The sequence below is a fragment of the Ruditapes philippinarum genome, unplaced genomic scaffold (genome assembly GCF_026571515.1).
Source record: "Ruditapes philippinarum isolate M1 unplaced genomic scaffold, ASM2657151v2 ctg4185_1_1_1_1, whole genome shotgun sequence".
NCBI classification, from domain to species: domain Eukaryota; kingdom Metazoa; phylum Mollusca; class Bivalvia; order Venerida; family Veneridae; genus Ruditapes; species Ruditapes philippinarum.
Genome location: NW_026861333.1, coordinates 22105 through 40953, shown reverse-complemented (window position 1 = coordinate 40953; position 18849 = coordinate 22105). Strand labels below are relative to the sequence as shown.

At 35.7% G+C, this 18849-nt stretch overlaps 1 protein-coding gene across 3 annotated transcripts; it reads right to left on the bottom strand.

Moving 5' to 3' along the window:
• Positions 1-1078: 1078 nt before the first annotated feature.
• Positions 1079-18259, bottom strand: LOC132715290 (eukaryotic translation initiation factor 3 subunit A-like). 3 transcript variants are annotated; one of them, XM_060698280.1, is made up of 17 exons: positions 18043-18259; positions 16574-16745; positions 15951-16142; positions 15167-15283; positions 14375-14560; positions 13929-14087; positions 13441-13650; positions 12684-12788; positions 11956-12069; positions 10393-10515; positions 7380-7533; positions 6393-6567; positions 5285-5467; positions 4433-4968; positions 3919-4143; positions 2398-2448; positions 1079-1896 (listed from the first exon to the last, which is right to left on the bottom strand). In XM_060698280.1, the coding sequence occupies exons 1-17, from the start codon at positions 18177-18179 to the stop codon at positions 1865-1867; spliced, it is 2871 nt and encodes a 956-aa protein (XP_060554263.1). In that variant the 5' UTR covers positions 18180-18259; the 3' UTR covers positions 1079-1864. The 3 variants fall into 3 exon arrangements, with proteins under 3 accessions (XP_060554263.1, XP_060554264.1, XP_060554265.1); XM_060698281.1 differs by having other exon boundaries at positions 1079-1893; XM_060698282.1 differs by having other exon boundaries at positions 5285-5464.
• Between the last annotated feature and the right edge of the window lie 590 nt (positions 18260-18849).

Genomic DNA, 18849 nt, shown 5'->3' with positions numbered 1-18849 from the left:
AGAGACATTATAGTCACATTTTGTACCAATGTTTATAGTGTAACTTCACCTGTATACTGCTATGACCAACTATCATATTAAGCATCTAGGTAGTTCCTATACACTTAACACAATCCAGGTTAGCCAATTTTGACTGCAAGCTTTAGCTAAAGAATATTGATCAACACCAACGGCTGTTTTTTGACATTTAAATGAGAGCAAGACATAAGATCTATTTCAGCCTCTGTTACATTGACTAAATCATCCGGAAACACCTTCAGAGGGTCTTTTATGCAGATTTTATCACATTTTTGGTTGTATCTTGGAGGTTGGTCCACCTAACCAACTTTACCAGATTACAAATTCTTGACTAATGACCAACTATTATTCCCACATGATTTCTGAATCAGCAGTGACAGACAAATGATCCATTAGACTCAATGTCCGAGATCTATTGTCACAGATAAGTTTGGCTTCCATTCAGGATTGAACCAGTGACAAATGGATTATAAATTCGGTGCTCTCACCATTAAGCTATGCAGACAGACCCACCATAAAAGGATAAAGGCCAGTATCGGTCAATAAATGAAAGTCAAGCAACAGTATCCTTTTTAAACTTTCATCAATCAGATTATCAAGGTACCAAATAAGAGTATACAGAGAACATTGTTGTTTTTTTTTTTAAGATATACTATGCTCAAATTTGATATTCCAAACTATTGATAATTGCAACACAGTCTCTTAAAACATAAAATAAACAGGTTTTGACTTCGTACAAATTAGATATATTATGTTTAAAATTCTATATACTATAGGTGGTCACGATATGAATGTATGGCAGTTATTTTAAGAAAAGACCAACTTTACTTGACGCAGCTTCCCATGGCCATACATAGTTTAATCGTTCTTTTATTCAAGTTAGACATATTCAGTTAGAATTTCATAAATTTCTGTGCATAAACTTTTTCACTTAAAGATGAGCATAGTTTATCTTTAAATTAAGGAAAGTTCAAATCAAAGCTAGAAGTTGAATAAATATCATAATCCTTAGCATAGATAGGGTCTTTTCTAGAATGATACAAAATAAAATAACATCCAATTTCAGGTGGCAATAATTTATTAGAAGAACTGATTTTACAATTTTTGGCATCTATTATTTATAAGCCATTCTTTTTACAAAGCAAAATGAATAATTATCATACAAGACTTGGATTTAAATATTTCAATGTTTTAGTACTGTTTACACAATGATGTCCGCACTAAAAGTCTTGTCATCCTTCAATGCATCTTTTGTGGTTATGAAAATTTTTAAATATAGTGTCCTATAGCCATTTATTACATCATTTAAGTTATATTCAGTTTCAAATCCACTTGACATAGTTCACATTTATCTCCAGTATAATCACAATATAGCACTAAATAATTTCATTAAGCTTTTAACAGTTTTATAATTCAGCATGGTTTTTTATTTTCATCCTATAAAAAATCCTCACGTATTACCATTTCAAAATGTATTTGAATAGCTTCAAACCAAATTTTGAATTCCACAAATGTGATACAAATTTAATATTAAATATCTATAAGACACAATCCTATCTGGGCAAATTTCAAGTAACTTAATAATCAAACATATACATCAAACGTAAAATGATCACACTTTGTATATCTTCACAGAATCTTATACATTATACAAATAACCCAACTTATAAATTAACATATAAACCCATGAAAATGATAATGCCAATATGGCAGGGAAAAAAAACGCCAATAACATGAGAAATCCAAGCTTTAAACAAGAAAATTGATATAACTGAATTCTAGCAGAAATTTACAACATGATTTTGAAGAAGTAAGAACTTGTATATAACTTTCAGGTTGTTGTGTTTTAACGCTTGACTGTAGTCCATCCATCATCTTCTGAAATGAATTAAGTGTTTAAAAGAATGGCTGACAAATATTGGTATTAATAGGAAATTAGTTTTAAACCAGTTTTGCCCCTGGTGTTGCTAAGTTTGTAACACTGGAGGTGAGCCAAAATAATCATACCTGTTACTGCACCATATGACCTAAACTGTGTTAATGTGCCGTAAAAACCAAACAAATTCAATCCAGTGATATTAACTTATAGTCCTTCCATGACTTTACAAGTACTAGTTTCATTTTTAAGAAACTGTGTCACAGTAGACACTTAAAACAGAACACCATGTCCTATTGAACAGTAAAACCTCTAGTTCCAGTTTTTCCTGTTCTGTACTAGATATGCTTCAATTGACTTATTCAGTAATCTTACAACAAACTACTTAACATATATTCCTTAAGACTCTAGCCAATGATTTTCTTCAATGAAATTGAAAGTAAATAACAAATACAAGCTAATATTTATAAGCGTAAAGGTTTAATACATCAAAGATTAATTACCTCCTCCAGCAGGTCTTTCTCTAGGTTTTTCTCTCTGTGGTGGAGGGCCATCTGTTAAAGAAAATCAACTTTTATGAGCAAACTAAATCATTTATTTAAGATCTTTACTCATTTTATACAAAACCCCTTAACTTACACAAAGCTTCACTTGTATAACTTACTTAGTTATACTTAAGTTTGGAACTGGTCACTGTCAATTTCAGATATACATTACAGATAATTAAAATTAACAAGAGCTGTCGCCCAAGTGACGAATGCCCCCGAAAAGGTTTCTTAAGCATGCAGGTATTATGAAAAGAAAAGAGAATGAAAGTAAATAATTGCTTAATATTTTTCTTTGTATCATTGTACCTGTAATCTCTAATTGTGATAGCGTAAACTTTCAAAATATAAGTGTGACCTTTGTAGAAGGACGCTACAGAATGTTGTTAAGAGATAGACATTTGTGGCAAGTTATTTCAAAATCCCTCAATGCAGTCTGGACATGATTGTTGTGCAAGTGGAGACACACACACGGACATGAGCCTTAGCTGCGTCACATTGTCTTGATGTGGTAGACATTTGTGCCAAGTTCTTTTAAAATCCTTCCATGCATGACAAAGTTACAATCCCAACATGAATGTGTATCTCCCAACTTTTCTCCAGAGAATGAGTACCTTCAAACTATAAGTGTGACCTTGACCTTGAAGGAAGGGACATGGGTCTTAGTCCCAACATGTCGTCTTGATGTGGTAGACATTCATGCCTAGTTATTTTAAAATCCTTCGATGCATGACAAAGTTACAATCCGGACACAAATGTGTGTACCTATAAACTCTTATTGTGATAAAGTGAAACTTCAAAATGTTAGTGTGACCTTGACCTTTGAGGTAGGTATGTGATTATTGGACGCAACACATTGTCTCTATGTAGTAGACATTTATGCAATGTCATTCTATAAACCTTCAATGCATGACAAAGTTACAGCCCAGACACGATTGTGTGTGTACCTATTAATTCTAATAAAGTTAAACTTCAAAATGTTAGTGTGACCTTGACCTTTGAGGCAGGGATGTAATTCTTGGACGCGACACATCGTCTTGATGTGATAGATATTTATGCCTAGTTATTTAAAAATCATTTAATGCATGACAAAGTTACAGTCCAAACACGAGTGTGTGAACCATTTTACTCTTATTGCGATGTGAAACTTCAAAATGATAGTATGACCTTGACCTTTGAGGTAGATACATGGATCTTGAAACGACACATCGTCTTGATGTGGTAGACATTTGTGCAGTTATTTCAAAATCCCTCAATGTATGACAAAGTTACAGTCTGGACACGAATGAAGTGGGGACGCACAGACAGGCGGTGTGATTTAAATATACCCCCCTTCGGGGACATAAAAATCCAGTATAATACACACTGATAAGATTGCAGAGAAATGAGCACTGGTGCGAAGCTAAAATGAAAACACACCTTAATCACAAATGTTTAACTGAAGAGTGAAGAATTGTTTTTGTTTGATTAATCAGTTACCTCTTCTCCAGCCATCTCTGTCATCTCTTGGTGGAGGACCACGTCTTTCATCCCTCGGCGCCCGATCCTCTCTCGGCCCTCGGTCATCTCTAGGACCACGATCCTCTCTCGGCCCTCGGTCATCTCTAGGACCACGATCATCTCTCGGCCCTCTGTCATCACCACCTCTTCTCCATGCACCTCCGCCACCACCAGCACTTTCACGGTCACGCCAGCTACTTCCACCTAAATTACAGGTATTATTGAACATTAATCTTTAACCTGTTGTATGAAATTGCACAACAGTTTTGCGCTGAAAACTCAATGTAAATTTTAAAACTTAGCATTCATAAGGCAACCACTCCGCTTACTGAAACTTACTTTTTATAGTTTTACTTGACTTAAATATTTATCTGCATCAATTTGCCTTAGAGTATACATTAAATCATTCAACATTATATCTGATAATCATACAATATTTGTTGAATCCTTTCATTTCCATCAATTCATAATGAATGATATTCAAGAAGCTTACCACCTCCCCCATCTCTTTCTCTGTCACGCCAACTTTCACCTCGGCCACCTTCTCTTCTAGGGCCGTCATCTCTTCTAGGTCCATCATCTCTTCTAGGGCCATCATCTCTTCTAGGGCCATCATCTCTTCTGGGACCATCATCTCTTCTGGGACCATCGTCTCTTCTCCATCGGTCTTCATCTTTATTATCACCACCCCGTCTCCAAGCCCCACCACCACCATCACGTGAAGGGGTACCACGATCAAATCCTCCCCTCTCTCCACGTTCCCGATCTAAACGACTCATTTCTTCTTTGTCAAGGCGAATATCTCTATTGTCAAACCTGCGATCTCGACCTGCCTCTCTACCACCCTCACGATCTCTCCATGAGTCACGAGCTGGTGGTCGATCGTCTCGAGGTGGCCTTTCATCTCTGAAAGAAGGTCTTTCGTCTCTTACTGGAGGTCGATCATCACGTGGTGGAACACGGTCACGCCAGCCTCCACGCTCTTCTCTATCATCTCTAACACGTTCTTCACTCATTGGTCTATCATCTCTGTATCAAATTATATTCAAGTTTTTTACTTCAGAAGTTTGTTACAAACAATTTAACTTGTAAATCATACCCCATCATACACAATCATTTATATAAATTATAATCTACCTCGATTGCACTAAAGGCAAAAAAAAAGAGTTCATGGAAAATATATTTCATCTTCAATTATTTATCCAAAGTAATAATTTTCTAAACAATTTTAACTGTAAAATTTTTGTTCAAATTTTTTATTCACAATATTCTTTTGTCTTTGATTAAGGTATAACTTATTTCATGATAATTTTTATGTTCTGACATAAGTGTGTTAAGTACAAACCCAGATTCTGGGTCTTTCTTCCAGGAGTCATGTTTTTCCTTTTCTCTCTCCCTCCAACCACCACCTGCAGCAGGTCTCCAAGGTTGCCTCTCAGTGGGTGGTCCTGCGTCTTCACGCCTTTCTAAGCCACCACCTCTCTGCCATCTGTCTTCTCTATCTCGAGGTGGTCCCCTGTCTGATCTGCTAAATAACCATAGAAACATAGATAAAATAATTTGTTTCGCAGTGTAACATGTAAGCATATGTTAAATGAACTTTAGATAAGCTAGGTGGATGTAGGTGTTTGTTTCATTTTACGCCTTTTTCCAACAGTATTTCAGTTATATAGGCGGGTCGTTTCCTAACCATCGTTCCTGGAGTTACACCAGTACTAGACTACCTTCCTCCGCGCTAAACTACCAAAGCATCTCCCGGGGATCGAACCCACGCCAGAGATGTAATTGAATTAGAAGTCATCGACTCTAACCCCTCGACCACGGAGGCAGTATGTAGGCGTTTAAAGCTTGTTCATTTATTAAGTAGTCAGGTATATGCAAGAATAAGCTAGAAAGGAATGTAAAAGCAGTAACTGTTAGTAGCGGAGTGGTTATAAAATATTCTCAGGAATTTCGCATGGCTTACAGGTTTTAATGAAACCCCAGTGGATTTAGCTTTCTTACATAAAGTTTATCATTTTGTTAGCAGAGTATTGACTAATTCAAGATCATAAAGAAAATTATCATAGAAGATGCTACTTTTTTAAAGACAAGATACTTTTAAGACCTTAAATACAGTAACTGTATTATTTAAGGAAGATTAATAGTACATGTGGGGAAAATATATAAATCTCTCAGTTTTCTAGCTCGAAAACTACAAAGAAAACCCTACTCTGACAGCAGCCATTGCAAACCTATAAAACCCAGTCCAGTCTGAGAAGTTTGACCAGACTTTACATTGTAAGACACAACAAAACTTGTATTAAACTATCAAACACTACACATAAGGCGTTTCTAGCTCCACATTAAGTACTCCAAGTGACCTTTTTTACATACTTGAACATCATTTTCCTCCTAAAAATACAAATGGTTAGTTAAACCTTGTGGATAACGAACACTGATCAAATCCTTACCTTTTATCCATTTCAGCTCTTGCTTCTTCCTTCCTTTTTCTTTCCCGCTCCTCTATTTCTGCTTCCCTTTGCTTCTGTTTAGCAGCAATTTCCTCCAGTCTTGCCATTTTTTCCTGATATTCTTGCTCCTCGCGTTCTCTCGTCTCCTGTTCTAGCCTCTCCTTGTCTTCACGCTCTGTTAACATTTTACATCATTACACAAGGGATTTGAGTGTTTAATTTAATGTACTTGCTATCAGAGAGTGACTGATCAAGATATTTGCCAAGATTTTTACAAACAAAACAAAGATAAAGATTTTTATACACAGAAACATATGCTACTAATTTTGTTCATTTAAGACTAAAAGTCACAGGTTTACTTTACCACGGGTGTGGAAATATGAATTTTTGCTACTTGCCCAGGGACAAGTCGGGCTTAGGATTTACACACCCCTGCTGACCAAACAACAGGCATGTTTTTTTAACTATTTCACAAAGACCAGGTCATATCTCAGAGACCCGTCACCAGGTATTTTACATTAAAAATATTCAAGAATTCAAAGACCTGAAACCTCCAAAATATTAATACATCAGCTGTGACAGATTTATGGTAGGAAATTTTAATCATTTCAAAACTTGACAACAATAACCATGAAACTTGCGCAATGAAACCATAAAGGTGAAACCTGCAGACCTACTTTACCAGACAGGCCTTCATCTTATGCTGTACATCAATTTTTGCCCTGAATACAACCAGACTTTGACTAAAATGTATTATATGTAAACGGTACAATTTGAAATTAGCAGAAAAACAGTAATTTTCTCTCCTGAATTTCCTAATAAAACATTGTACACATGTAGCCTGTACAAGTTGCACTTCACTAGCACTATCATCCTTCCAAATAAAAATGTATACTATAATAGTATCTACTTCTGCAAAAAAGCTATGCATCTAACCATTAAAATATAATCAAATAGTAATCATTAACATTTCATAAGGATATATACCTTTCTTCAGAGCTTCATCTCTGGCCTTCTGTTCAGCTTCTTCTTTCTCCTGTGTCCACTTATTTCTTCTCTCTATTTTTCGTTCTTCCACTCTGGCAGCCAACCTAGCTTTCCTTTCTTCAATAAGTTTCTTCTCAAATGCAGCAAGTTTTTCCTGTAGAGAAACAGGTTACATGAATTTTGTACTAGAACTCCGTGAGTCCGATGTGTCGCCTTGTAAACAATAGTTTAAGAGAAATGGCTAGGACAAAAATGAAATTTGAAAATCAACAAAGGGCAATAACTCAAACTAGAAATGTGTCATCATGCCACGGATGCCCCCGCATGCAGCCAAAATTTCAGATGGTGCATTAATTATTTTTTTTCATTTTAAGTTCAAAGCCCTTAAAACTTTTCAATGTTAACACAAACCATTTTCATACAATGTTCAAGGCACTGAAATTATTCAGTCTAAACCTTTTAAAAATAGCATATTGCATATTTGTAGCCAAAATAATGGCTAAAAGTAAGAGTGCTGAAAGTGAAAGTTCAAAATTTTTCCAACATTCAGGAAAGATAAGTTTGTCTTAAATCATTGAAATCCAAATTCAAACTTAAACTGCTTATTCCTAAGATGTATCTATATTATTTTCAAAGTGAAAGGGACATAACTCTGCCAAAAAATCATCAAACCATGACCAAATTCCAACTTGACCTGCCCATTCCTTTGACATATCCATATGTCAAATTTAAGTTGAATATGTAACACTGTTGGGTAGATAATGAACAGAAACTGTAAATTTCATATTATTTTCAAAGTGAAAGGGGCATAACTCTGCCAAAAATCATTGAACCATGACCAAATTTGAACTTGACCTGCACATTCCTTTGACACATCCATATGTCAAGTTTGAGTTGAATGTGTTGTACCTTTGGGGAGATAATGAACAGAAACTGAAAATTTCATATTATTTTCAAAGTAAAAGGGGCATAGCTCTGCCAAAAATCATCGAACCATGACCAAATTCGAACTTGACCTGTATTTTCTCATGACATATCCATATGTCAAGTTTGAGTTGAATGTGTTGTACCGTTGGGGAGATAATGAACGGAAACAGAAATTTCATATTATTTTCAAAGTAAAAGGGGCATAACTCTGCCAAAAATCATCGAACCATGACCAAATTCGAACTTGACCTGTATTTTCTCATGACATATCCATATGTCAAATTTGAGTTGAATGTGTGCAACCGTTCTTAAGATAATGAACGGAAACTGATGATGACGGAATGACAGAAGGAAGGAATGACGGAACAGGGTAACACTATATGCCCCGGCCATTACATGGCGGGGGCATAAAAATAAGAAATGCAGATCAGCAGTTTCTGTGCACTGCACTTCTTATCAATAAGATCTATCATCCAATTAAGTTTCAAGTCTAAAGCTTTTATAATTTATGAGAAATGGCATGGACAAAAATAAAGTATGAAAATTAACAAAGGGCAATAACTCAAAAAATAAGAAATGCAGAGTACCAGTTCTTGGGCACTGCACTTCTTCTTAATGAGATCTATCATCCTATGAAGTTTCAGGTCCATAGCTTTTATACTTTAGGAGAAATGGCCTGGACAAAAATAAAGTATGAAAATTAACAAAGGGCAATAACTCAAAAAATAAGAAATGCAGAGTACCCATTCTTGTGCACTGCACTTCTTCTTAATGAGATCTATCATCCTATGAAGTTTCAAGTCCATAGCTTTTATACTTTAGGAGAAATGGCCTGGACAAAAATAAAGTATGAAAATAAACAAAGGGCAATAACTCAAAAAATAAGTGCAGAGTACCGGTTCTTGTGCACTGCACTTCGGGTCATTATAAGAAGCATGCATACCAAGTTTGAGGTCAATCAGACTTATAATGACTGACTTATGCTCCGGACAAGCTTTAGGGGACGCCGACAACGACACCGCCGACAAAAGTAACCCCTAGGCCATCCTTAAAAAAATGTTTGTTTGCAGTAACGCGACCGACTCACAAAATATGCCCCTACTCAAATTTTTTTTTCATGGTCAGGATAAAATTTTTTTTTTTTTAATCAGAAAATTATGCCTTGTGCTTTGTTTTGTTCTTTTAAAGGTTAATAGAAGAAATAAAATGTAGGTCTTATTAAATTAGAATTCAGTTATCAATTTATTAATTGTTACCAGATAAACAAAGCATATATTGTCCAGCATTTTGAAATTCCATGTTTATTTTGAAGTACAGTTCAATAAAAAAAAAAAAAAAAAAAATCGACCTACCTACCCACCTTGAAAATTCTGGGTCGGGTTACTGCAAACAAACATTTTTTTAAGAATGGCCCTATATCTCGCCTTTTTCAAGGCGACACAAAAACAGTGTATGAGATGCTTTTATTTTATTTCTAGAGGTATTTTTCGTCAGTTGAATGTTTCACACATTTGTAGATTCTGACTTTCTCATTGCCTCTACAAAGCACTATGTCAGTAATGAGCTTTAACCTACTTTTTTTGTTTTTGTTTTTTTTTTGTTAGATTTAGATACGCAAACAATGAAAATGTCATATGGTGACTATGCTGCTTTATTGGTGGAGAAATACCCCAGGGTGCTCTCTGGCACGAGGGGTCACTTAAGTAGTACCACAGATGTTACAAAGATTCCTCACTTGAAAATAATTCAAGTCCCTGGCAAAATCTGAACCCATATCAATGAGGAACAAGTGGTTTGAAGTACAAGACCTTAACCACTTGGTTAAAGACACCCCTCGCACATACTAGATGGTTTCCTGAATAAACGGGAGGTAATCCTAGGATTTTACTTTGGAGTCCTATGACCTTTTAACCATTATACCTTTGTTTAATGAAACTTTGTCATTATGAAGAATAAAATCAGTAACTCTGTCTTTGTAATGACAATATAATTATATGCATTATTCAAATAAGAAGAAGCAACTTAATTCTAAATGCTAAAATTTCAACAGAAATATTAATGTTCAAAGATGTAAATGTATTTATACCCTGTACTGTTTCTTCCTTCTATCTTTGAGCTGTATGAGGAAATCTGTTGTGTCTTTCTTCATTCTTCTCATCCGGTCTCGTGTGGCAATCTCTAGCTCGTGCTCTTCTTGTAATTTTTCTATCTATTTATAGTAACATATTTGTCTTTAGACAGCTATTAAACTTCAGGCAGCCATAATTACAATAATCTTAAATAATTTTAGGTATGGTTTCAGGAGAACAAATCAAATATTCATCACTATGTTAATGCCTTTCTGAGGAAGGCAGACTACGAGATGGACCTCTGTGTACTATTTTTAGGCACAGAATTAATTTGCATAGAAACACTGAACTTCCATATGCAAGCTTCATGACTCACAGAGAATTCAATTATCTGTGGCAGTAATCTAACTGTGATATGACAGATGAATGTAACTTCTTGAAACCCTATCCCAATCCAAGTTCCAACTTAACCCATACATGTGAAAGTCTACCAAAGAAATAAATTTAACAAGAAGCGCCGCAATGCGACGAAAACCAGGTTTTCAATGACTAAGTTTTGATGTGACAGCAATCAATAGGTCATAGTGCACTGAAGTAATTAAGTAGAAGCTGAAAATTCTATTGTAAGCAAATGACCTTGAACTTGCTCCCAGATATCTAAGTGGCAATCCAAAGCTGCCACTCCGCAAGTTTGGTGTCAAAAGGTCAAAGCAAACTCAAGTTATAACATGAAAACTAAATACATTAACCTTGATCACAGACACCTGGGTAGCAATCCCAAGCTACCCCTTGATATAAGCTGCCCATTCATCAAGTTTGGTGTCAATAGGCCAAAGCAAACTCAAGTTATTGAGCAGAAACTGAATTTCTATTTTTAGTAACAGTGACCTTGACCTTGATCACAGACATCTGGGTAGCAATCCCAAGCTGCCTCTTGATATAAGCTATCCATACACCAAGTTTGGTGTCAATAGGCCAAAGCAAACTCAAGTTATTGAGCAGAAACTGAATTTCTATTTTTAGTAACAGTGACCTTGACCTTGATCACAGACATCTGGGTAGCAATCCCAAGCTGCCTCTTGATATAAGCTATCCATACACCAAGTTTGGTGTCAATAGGTCAAAGCAAACTCAAGTTATTGAGCAGAAACTGAATTTCTATTTTTAGTAACAGTGACCTTGACCTTGATCACAGACATCTGGGTAGCAATCCCAAGCTGCCTCTTGATATAAGCTATCCATACACCAAGTTTGGTGTCAATAGGTCAAAGCAAACTCAAGTTATTGAGCGGAAACTGAATTTCTATTTTTAGTAACAGTGACCTTGACCTTGATCACAGACACCTGGGTAGCAATCCCAAGCTGCCTCTTGATATAAGCTATCCATACACCAAGTTTGGTGTCAATAGGCCAAAGCAAACTCAAGTTATTGAGCGGAAACCAAAAGTTGACGCCTGCCCGCCGACTTCGGCATTACAATAACCCGGTTTTCGTTGAAAACCTGGTTAATAAAAAGAAGAGTAATGCTGACAAAAAGAATCAAAATTTCTCTAGACTGAAAAAATAACGTGAAACTTTACCCTTGTAATCTCTTGCTGCTCCCAGAATTCCCTGCTTCGTACACTTTCCTCTTCGTACTGCTTCTCAAGGTATGGTATTTCCTTTGATCTTTTAGCACGAGCCATATGGTCAATCTAAAATTAAACAAAATTTTTCTGGTTAGAAATCAAAGCAAAATTTTACCACACTAAACTAACATACACCTTAACTTGATACTGTTTTTTAATTCTTGTGCAGAACTTTTTACTTTCATTTTCAAAAACAGCCTTTATGATGTAATGCTGCATTATGATGATAATTTGGCTTACTACACATACTTTTCCATTATTTTTCAACATCATCTATTCTTCAATTTTCTAATCCTAAACTGTATCATATTGGTTGAGGCTTTTAGTTTAAATCTAGAAAATTTGAAACGCAAACAATGAACACTCATTTGGAACCAATTTAATTTTTTTTATGGGGTTTTATTTCACATTAACACATTACAGGTGATATGGCAACTTCCAATCTTTACCGGTAGAGGAAGACCTCATATGCCCTTTCATGTATCATTTCAGGTATGAACTGAGTAGAACCACCGATGTTCAGTAAGCTAGCACATGGAAGATTCAAAGTCCCTGTTGGGCTTTGAACCAACAACTATGAGGGTCAAGTGGTTTGAAGTCAACGACCATAACAACTCCCCCACAGACGCCCCTTTCTATTTATTTTGTAAGCGTTTTTATAAAAGTAAATTAAATTAAACCTTTTTCTCCTGGTTACGAAGTCTTTCATTGAGATCTTTCTTTTCTTTCTCCAGCTGTTCAACTTGTTTAGCCATAATATCATCAACATCCATCTTAGCTAAGTCCTGTAACACAAAATACACTTGATGTTGGTGTACTACAACCCCAGTATGCGTAATGTTTTCACACCATTAACCCTTACCACCATAATAGTCTTAAATATACTTATTCATCTTTTAATCTTGATGAAACCATTCATCATTTAAGGGGAAATGTTCAAAATTAACTGAAAAGAGAACAGTGAACACCATACTTTTCTTGCATTTACAGACTGATGTTTTCATAGTTTTACCCATTCTAAAAGACAAAGAGGGTTGCAAATTTTATAAATATAACCTTACCCTACTTAAATGACAACTGAATATTTTGTTATGAAACATTTTATTCCATTTTCGTATTAAATCTATGTGCATTACATGACCAAGTCACTTCCTGTTAAAAAATCTCCCAGGTATGATATAACAGGAAAACAACGCAACTGTGAAGGGTTTAAATTTTCTATATTATATTTTGCCAGTTTAACATTGACACTTAAAGACCAACACACTAATAAAATTCTGTAATTTCTTTTTCCTGTGGTTAAACTTACTCTTGTCATAAATGGGAGACATTAATTCTCAAGTGTTTTTTTTTTTTTTTGCACAAAAAATTACACAAGGCTACAGTGAATGCAAAACTTGTAAATGGCTCTACTTTATCTACATGTAGGTCACTAACCTCTTCATCGATATTCTGCACGACCCTGGCTCCAAGTTCTGACTTCTTCAGCTGTTCAATCCTCTCTAGGGCATGTTTTTTCTGTATGTCACGTTGTTCAGCGAGGATACGCTGACGTTCTCTCTCCTTAGCTTCACGGTCCAGTCTTGCCATCTCCGCCTCGATAGCTTTTCTCTTGGTTTCTTCTTGCTGTTCATACTCTTCTCGTTCCTATATAATATAAGCCAACAAACTGTATATAAACCTTGTATATAAACATGATTATAACAATTTGTCATCGGTTGATATAACACTTTAAACATTAATACATTTGCAACTGTCAAAAAAGCTTAAGTTGTTAACAGAGTCATACAAACTGAAGCTATATAGGTAAGAAAATTTGGAATTTACATAGTAATTGTGACACAATTAATATTTTCCCTTCTGAAACAGACCCCAACACCATTCCATAATGCTAATAAGAACCACTTTTCGTGGACTATACGTACTCTCTGGTCATTGAGGTGCTCTAGCTGTTCTTTTCTCTGCTCGATGGTCAATCTTCTCTGCAATATACGAGTGTGCTCCTTCTTTGCCGTCAGTTTATAATTATTCATGATCTGTGCCTTCATATCCTCTTTCTGGGCTTGTAACTGAACCATAAGGTTCTATAAAACAGAAAATATTTATTTATATAATGACAAATGTTATTTGTTTTGACAAAACAAAGAATACATGACAAGGAAGGCAAGAGATTAAAGCTATAAATATAGTTAAAATTATACACTCATTTCAAACAAATATATACAGTCACAAAAATGAAGTTATTTTTCCAAACAATTATGAACAAAATTTTGAAAAAAATATTGATTTAGCTTTGGTTGTTCACAAATGATTTTTGAAAGAAGGTCTCAGTATATGTATTAATCAATCACAATTAAGAAGGAAATCTTACATTAGATTCTCTGGGCTGTAGTGTTCTCACAGCTTGTTGCAAGGCTGTTGCCAGATGAGTCAACTGCATCCTTATCACTTCACTAGGCATGCGCTGTATGTACGGACCTTCCGGTACCTCCTCTTTTTGGCTCACACCAAGGTCTGTACCGAAACTCAAAGAATGTTCTCTATGGTCAATTCGTACCTTTAATCAATGAAAAGTTCTTCAATGTTTACTTGCAAATTCTTAAATGTTCAAATCAATTATATTTCAAATGATAAACAAAATATCACACTTTCATCTTTTCTGAACTTGTCTCAAATACTAACTGGTAAACATCTGATTAAATTCAAGACCTTTGTACCCATCATCATCATTATATTTTAAAATTACAACTTGAAAACATTTGTCAACAAATGTCAAATTACATAATTTATTTAATCCTGAGAGTGACCGCAGCTAAAATGACTGTAAAAAACATGCATTCACCAGGACAGCTACTGTCAGTAGATCAGTTTTGATACTTTGACAACCCTCAAACTCACAACAGAAAGTTTTCTTACTTTAAACTTGGCACAACTCATTATACAAATAAAGCAAAGTATGGGAATGAGGTTGTTTTCTCATTATAATCTGTGTTTCCAGAAAGTAAAATTAAAATCATAGAAACTATTTCCAGATTTTCTCCACAAGTGATCTTGAATCAAGCTCAATGAAACACTATTGTAACAAATTACATGTTCCATCAATTAATTGTGTTACTACAGTATGGCACTGATCTATTATATAGTACAAAATAAAGAAACTAACCTGTAGCTCTAGCTGTCTAGAGGCATTCACAATAAGTCTTTCTAGTCTAAACGTTGTAGCAAATGGTACGAGGGCAGCAAATCTTGACATCTCTATGGTCTGGTACACCTGTGATACCTGGTTAAATCATAAAATACAACATTTTTTTTGTTTTGGGTTTTACATCACATCGACACAGTATAGGTCATATCGCGACGCTCCAGCTTTACTGGTGGAGGAAGACCCCAGGTGCCCTTCGGTGCATTATTTCAGACACAAATGGGCACCTGAGTAGAACCACTGACGTTCCGTAAGCTAGCTGGATAGCTTCCCCACATGAAAGAATCCAAAGTCCCTGTCGGGATTCGAACCCACAGCAGTGAGGGGCAAGTGGTTTGAAGTCAACGACCTTAACCACTCAGCCACGGACGCCCCTTTAATAAAATTACATCACAATATATTGCATAACAATGTTAAGTATAAGCTGATGTTTATAAATGGGAACTTTGCAGATTTACCAGAAGCCCATCAATACATTTTTTCATCACAAACAGGCTGTGAAATACTAACAGAACTTTGTATCTTAAACTAACAGACTAAGCTAACTGCCCAATGACCATTATTTATAATATATTAGCATAAATTCACCATTATGCCCTTGTCTAACAACTGCACCTTGCCACGATGAGCAAGTATTCCAAGTTTCATGTTTATAACTTTAAAGATGTTTGAATAATGGGCTTTGCACAATGACAATGACGCCACACCGATCATGATAGCTCGACTTTTTCTTCAAAATAAATACCTGTTTAAGAATGCGTGTAACAATGATATCCTCCAGTGCTGGGACATACTGGGCTAGGTCATCATTCTGAGCAATAAAGTCCATACATGGTTTTACATTCTCATACAGCTTCAGAGGGTGGAAATCTACCTCCAAAATGTTAAACAAATTCTTCAACTCTGGATAAACATACTGTGGTACACTGTGTTTTGCCTGTGGAAAAGAAAACATCAACAGCATATTTTACACAATATTTTCTATCAGAGCTTACTGGTTTACATTGAATTCGAAGTATACAAATTTCAACAATTTAATCAAAGCTTGCATATTCAAAATTTCCAATGACCCGAAATTTCCAACATTAAAAAGTAACAAACACTTCGTTTGTTTAGTTTGTTTCTAAATATCATTCAATTTTAATAGGTTAACCTTAGCAACATAACATTCTACCAATGAAAAATTGAAAACTGAGGGACCTGGTATAATATGGCCTATAAATACAGAGACAAGTTAATATCTTCATTCTTTTTTCATAAATTGTGTATTTTCTCAAGACATAGTAAGACAATGTACATCTATGTAATCCCCTCATTTTTACTACAGATGATGACATCAATAATTTTATAACTACACAATGTACAAACCAGATCAGAAACAAGTCCCTGTCTCTTTGGTGGACTTTGTAACATTAGGAGTGAAGCCAGACGTCTTTGTTTCTCCGCTGTCTCCTCTCCCATCTCAAGTAAAGTATCGATAGCATTCCTAGCTGCTGGAATCGGGATTGCCAAAGTGGCACACAATACTCTAGATGCCATCCTGCAAGCAAGATGAGTTTTATCTTATACTGATGATTAAAACTACAAGATATTATCAGATATATAATCAACATTGGTCAGTGCTAAAAAAGCTAAGTAACAAGCCTTTTTTGTGGTTGTATGTCTCATCAACATTGAATAGGTCATATGGCAACTTTCCAGCTTAATTGTCAGAGGATAAAAGTAACTAGATGGGTCAGTCTACAATAACCTTGGTCAGCCAACCTTAACCTCAAGACCACCTACTATAACCCTAGGCCAACCTACTATAACCTTAAGTCAACTCACCATAATCCTCTTTATTTCTGTGGTTTTTATTCAGTCAGATTTTGTCCCTGTTATAGCAGCATTTCAGTCATATACCAGCAGGCAATTAAATACCCAAGTATTTAATCTGCTGAAACTAACAGGCATTTCTGCATGTAACAGCCAACTCTTTAATTATTGAGAACAACACATCAAGTAAATTATTGACTATAAATCATATGTTAGGTGATTAAAGCTATACTTCTGTAGTTATTCTGGGGAGAGATTAGCCATCAACTTAATTAATGAGAAAAACACATTTAGTAAACTAGAGGATGCTTTTGTAAAAAAGCGCATGTCTCCCCCACTGCACTGTGACCTTGACCTTTGACCTACTGACCCCAAAAACAATAGGGATCATCTGCTCTATAAGACCAATCATCCTATGAAGTTTGAGGGCTGTAGGTCAAAAGGAACTCTAGTTATCATCGGAAACGAGAAATTGACCAACGGTCACTGTGACCTTGACCTTTGACCTACTGACCCCAAAAACAATAGGGATCATCTGCTCTATAAGACCAATCATCCTATGAAGTTTGAGGGCTGTAGGTCAAAAGGAACTCTAGTTATCATCCGGAAACGAGAAATTGACCAACGGTCACTGTGACCTTGACCTTTGAACTACTGACCCCAAAAACAATAGGGATCATCTGCTCAATAAGACCAATCATCCTATGAAGTTTGAGGTCTGTAGGTCTAAAGGAACTCTAGTTATCATCCGGAAACGAGAAATTGACCAACGGTCAGTGTGACCTTGACCTTTGACCTACTGACCCCAAAAACATTAGGGATCATCAGCTCTATAAGACTAATCATCCTATGAAGTTTGAGGGCTGTAGGTCAAAAGGAACTCTAGTTATCGTCCGGAAACGAAGAATGGACGGACGGACTGACGGACGGACTGACGGACGGACGGACGGACAGGGCAAAAACAATATGTCTCCCCCCGAGGTGGGGGAGACATAATTATTAAGTATTATGTTAAGCCTTACTTCTGCAGTTCCTCTGGTGAGAGGTTCTTCCTCTGATCTCTGGATAGATGATACAGTCTGGTAAGAGTGGATGCGTGGAATAGTGGGTTACCAGACTTCCAGAACACAAGACCGAGCTTTGTATAGTAGTTGGCCATTAATGAAGGCCTTGGGTTCTTCTTAGACAGGCAGATCAATCCATGAATATCTTCAACTGCTTTGAATGCTTCCTGTTAAAAAAGAAAAAAATATGAAAATACATGTACTATGTCTCAAAATGATTGCCCAAAAATAAAACCATGTTATATTGAATATGTAACCATGAAGTATTAGTAAAGTTGATGTATGGTAAAAAAAGGAGTATGTATCTTGACACTGACTTGCCTTTGTATCACAATCAAAACAAGATATGTTTGTAAAACATGTATGCCCCCTATCAGCAGCCAATTAGTCATGTGATCAGGTTATTATGCATGACTTCTGACCCAGTAAAATAATAATAATAAAATAATATCTGCATAAATTTTATGAATCATGTAGGCCTCATTAATGACAGCCAAGTTGTTTTATTACATAAGACCTTCAAATGTGTATACCAACAGCATTTTTAGTTAAATATAAAAATATCAAGGCAACTTGAGTTGTTGAGTTATTAGTCAGAAACTGTCATTAAGTACAAGGTAAATATGACATTGACCCCTTGACCCCAAAATCAATAGTGGTCATCTACTGGTCATGACCAATCATCATACCAAGTTTGAAGTTCCTAGGCCTAAGCGTTCTTTAGTTATTGATCGGAAACCGTTTTTACCTACAAGGTCAATGTGA

Coding starts and splice junctions, on each gene's coding strand:
- LOC132715290 (XM_060698280.1), bottom strand. CDS start 18,179: ATGGCCAACTACTATACAAAGCTCGGTCTTGTGTTCTGGAAGTCTGGT. Junction 7,534..10,392: donor GAAGGAAGAAACAGTACAGG/GTATAAATACAT, acceptor GTTTCTCTACAG/GAAAAACTTGCTGCATTTGA. Junction 2,449..3,918: donor CAGAGATGGCTGGAGAAGAG/GTAACTGATTAA, acceptor TTTCTTTAACAG/ATGGCCCTCCACCACAGAGA.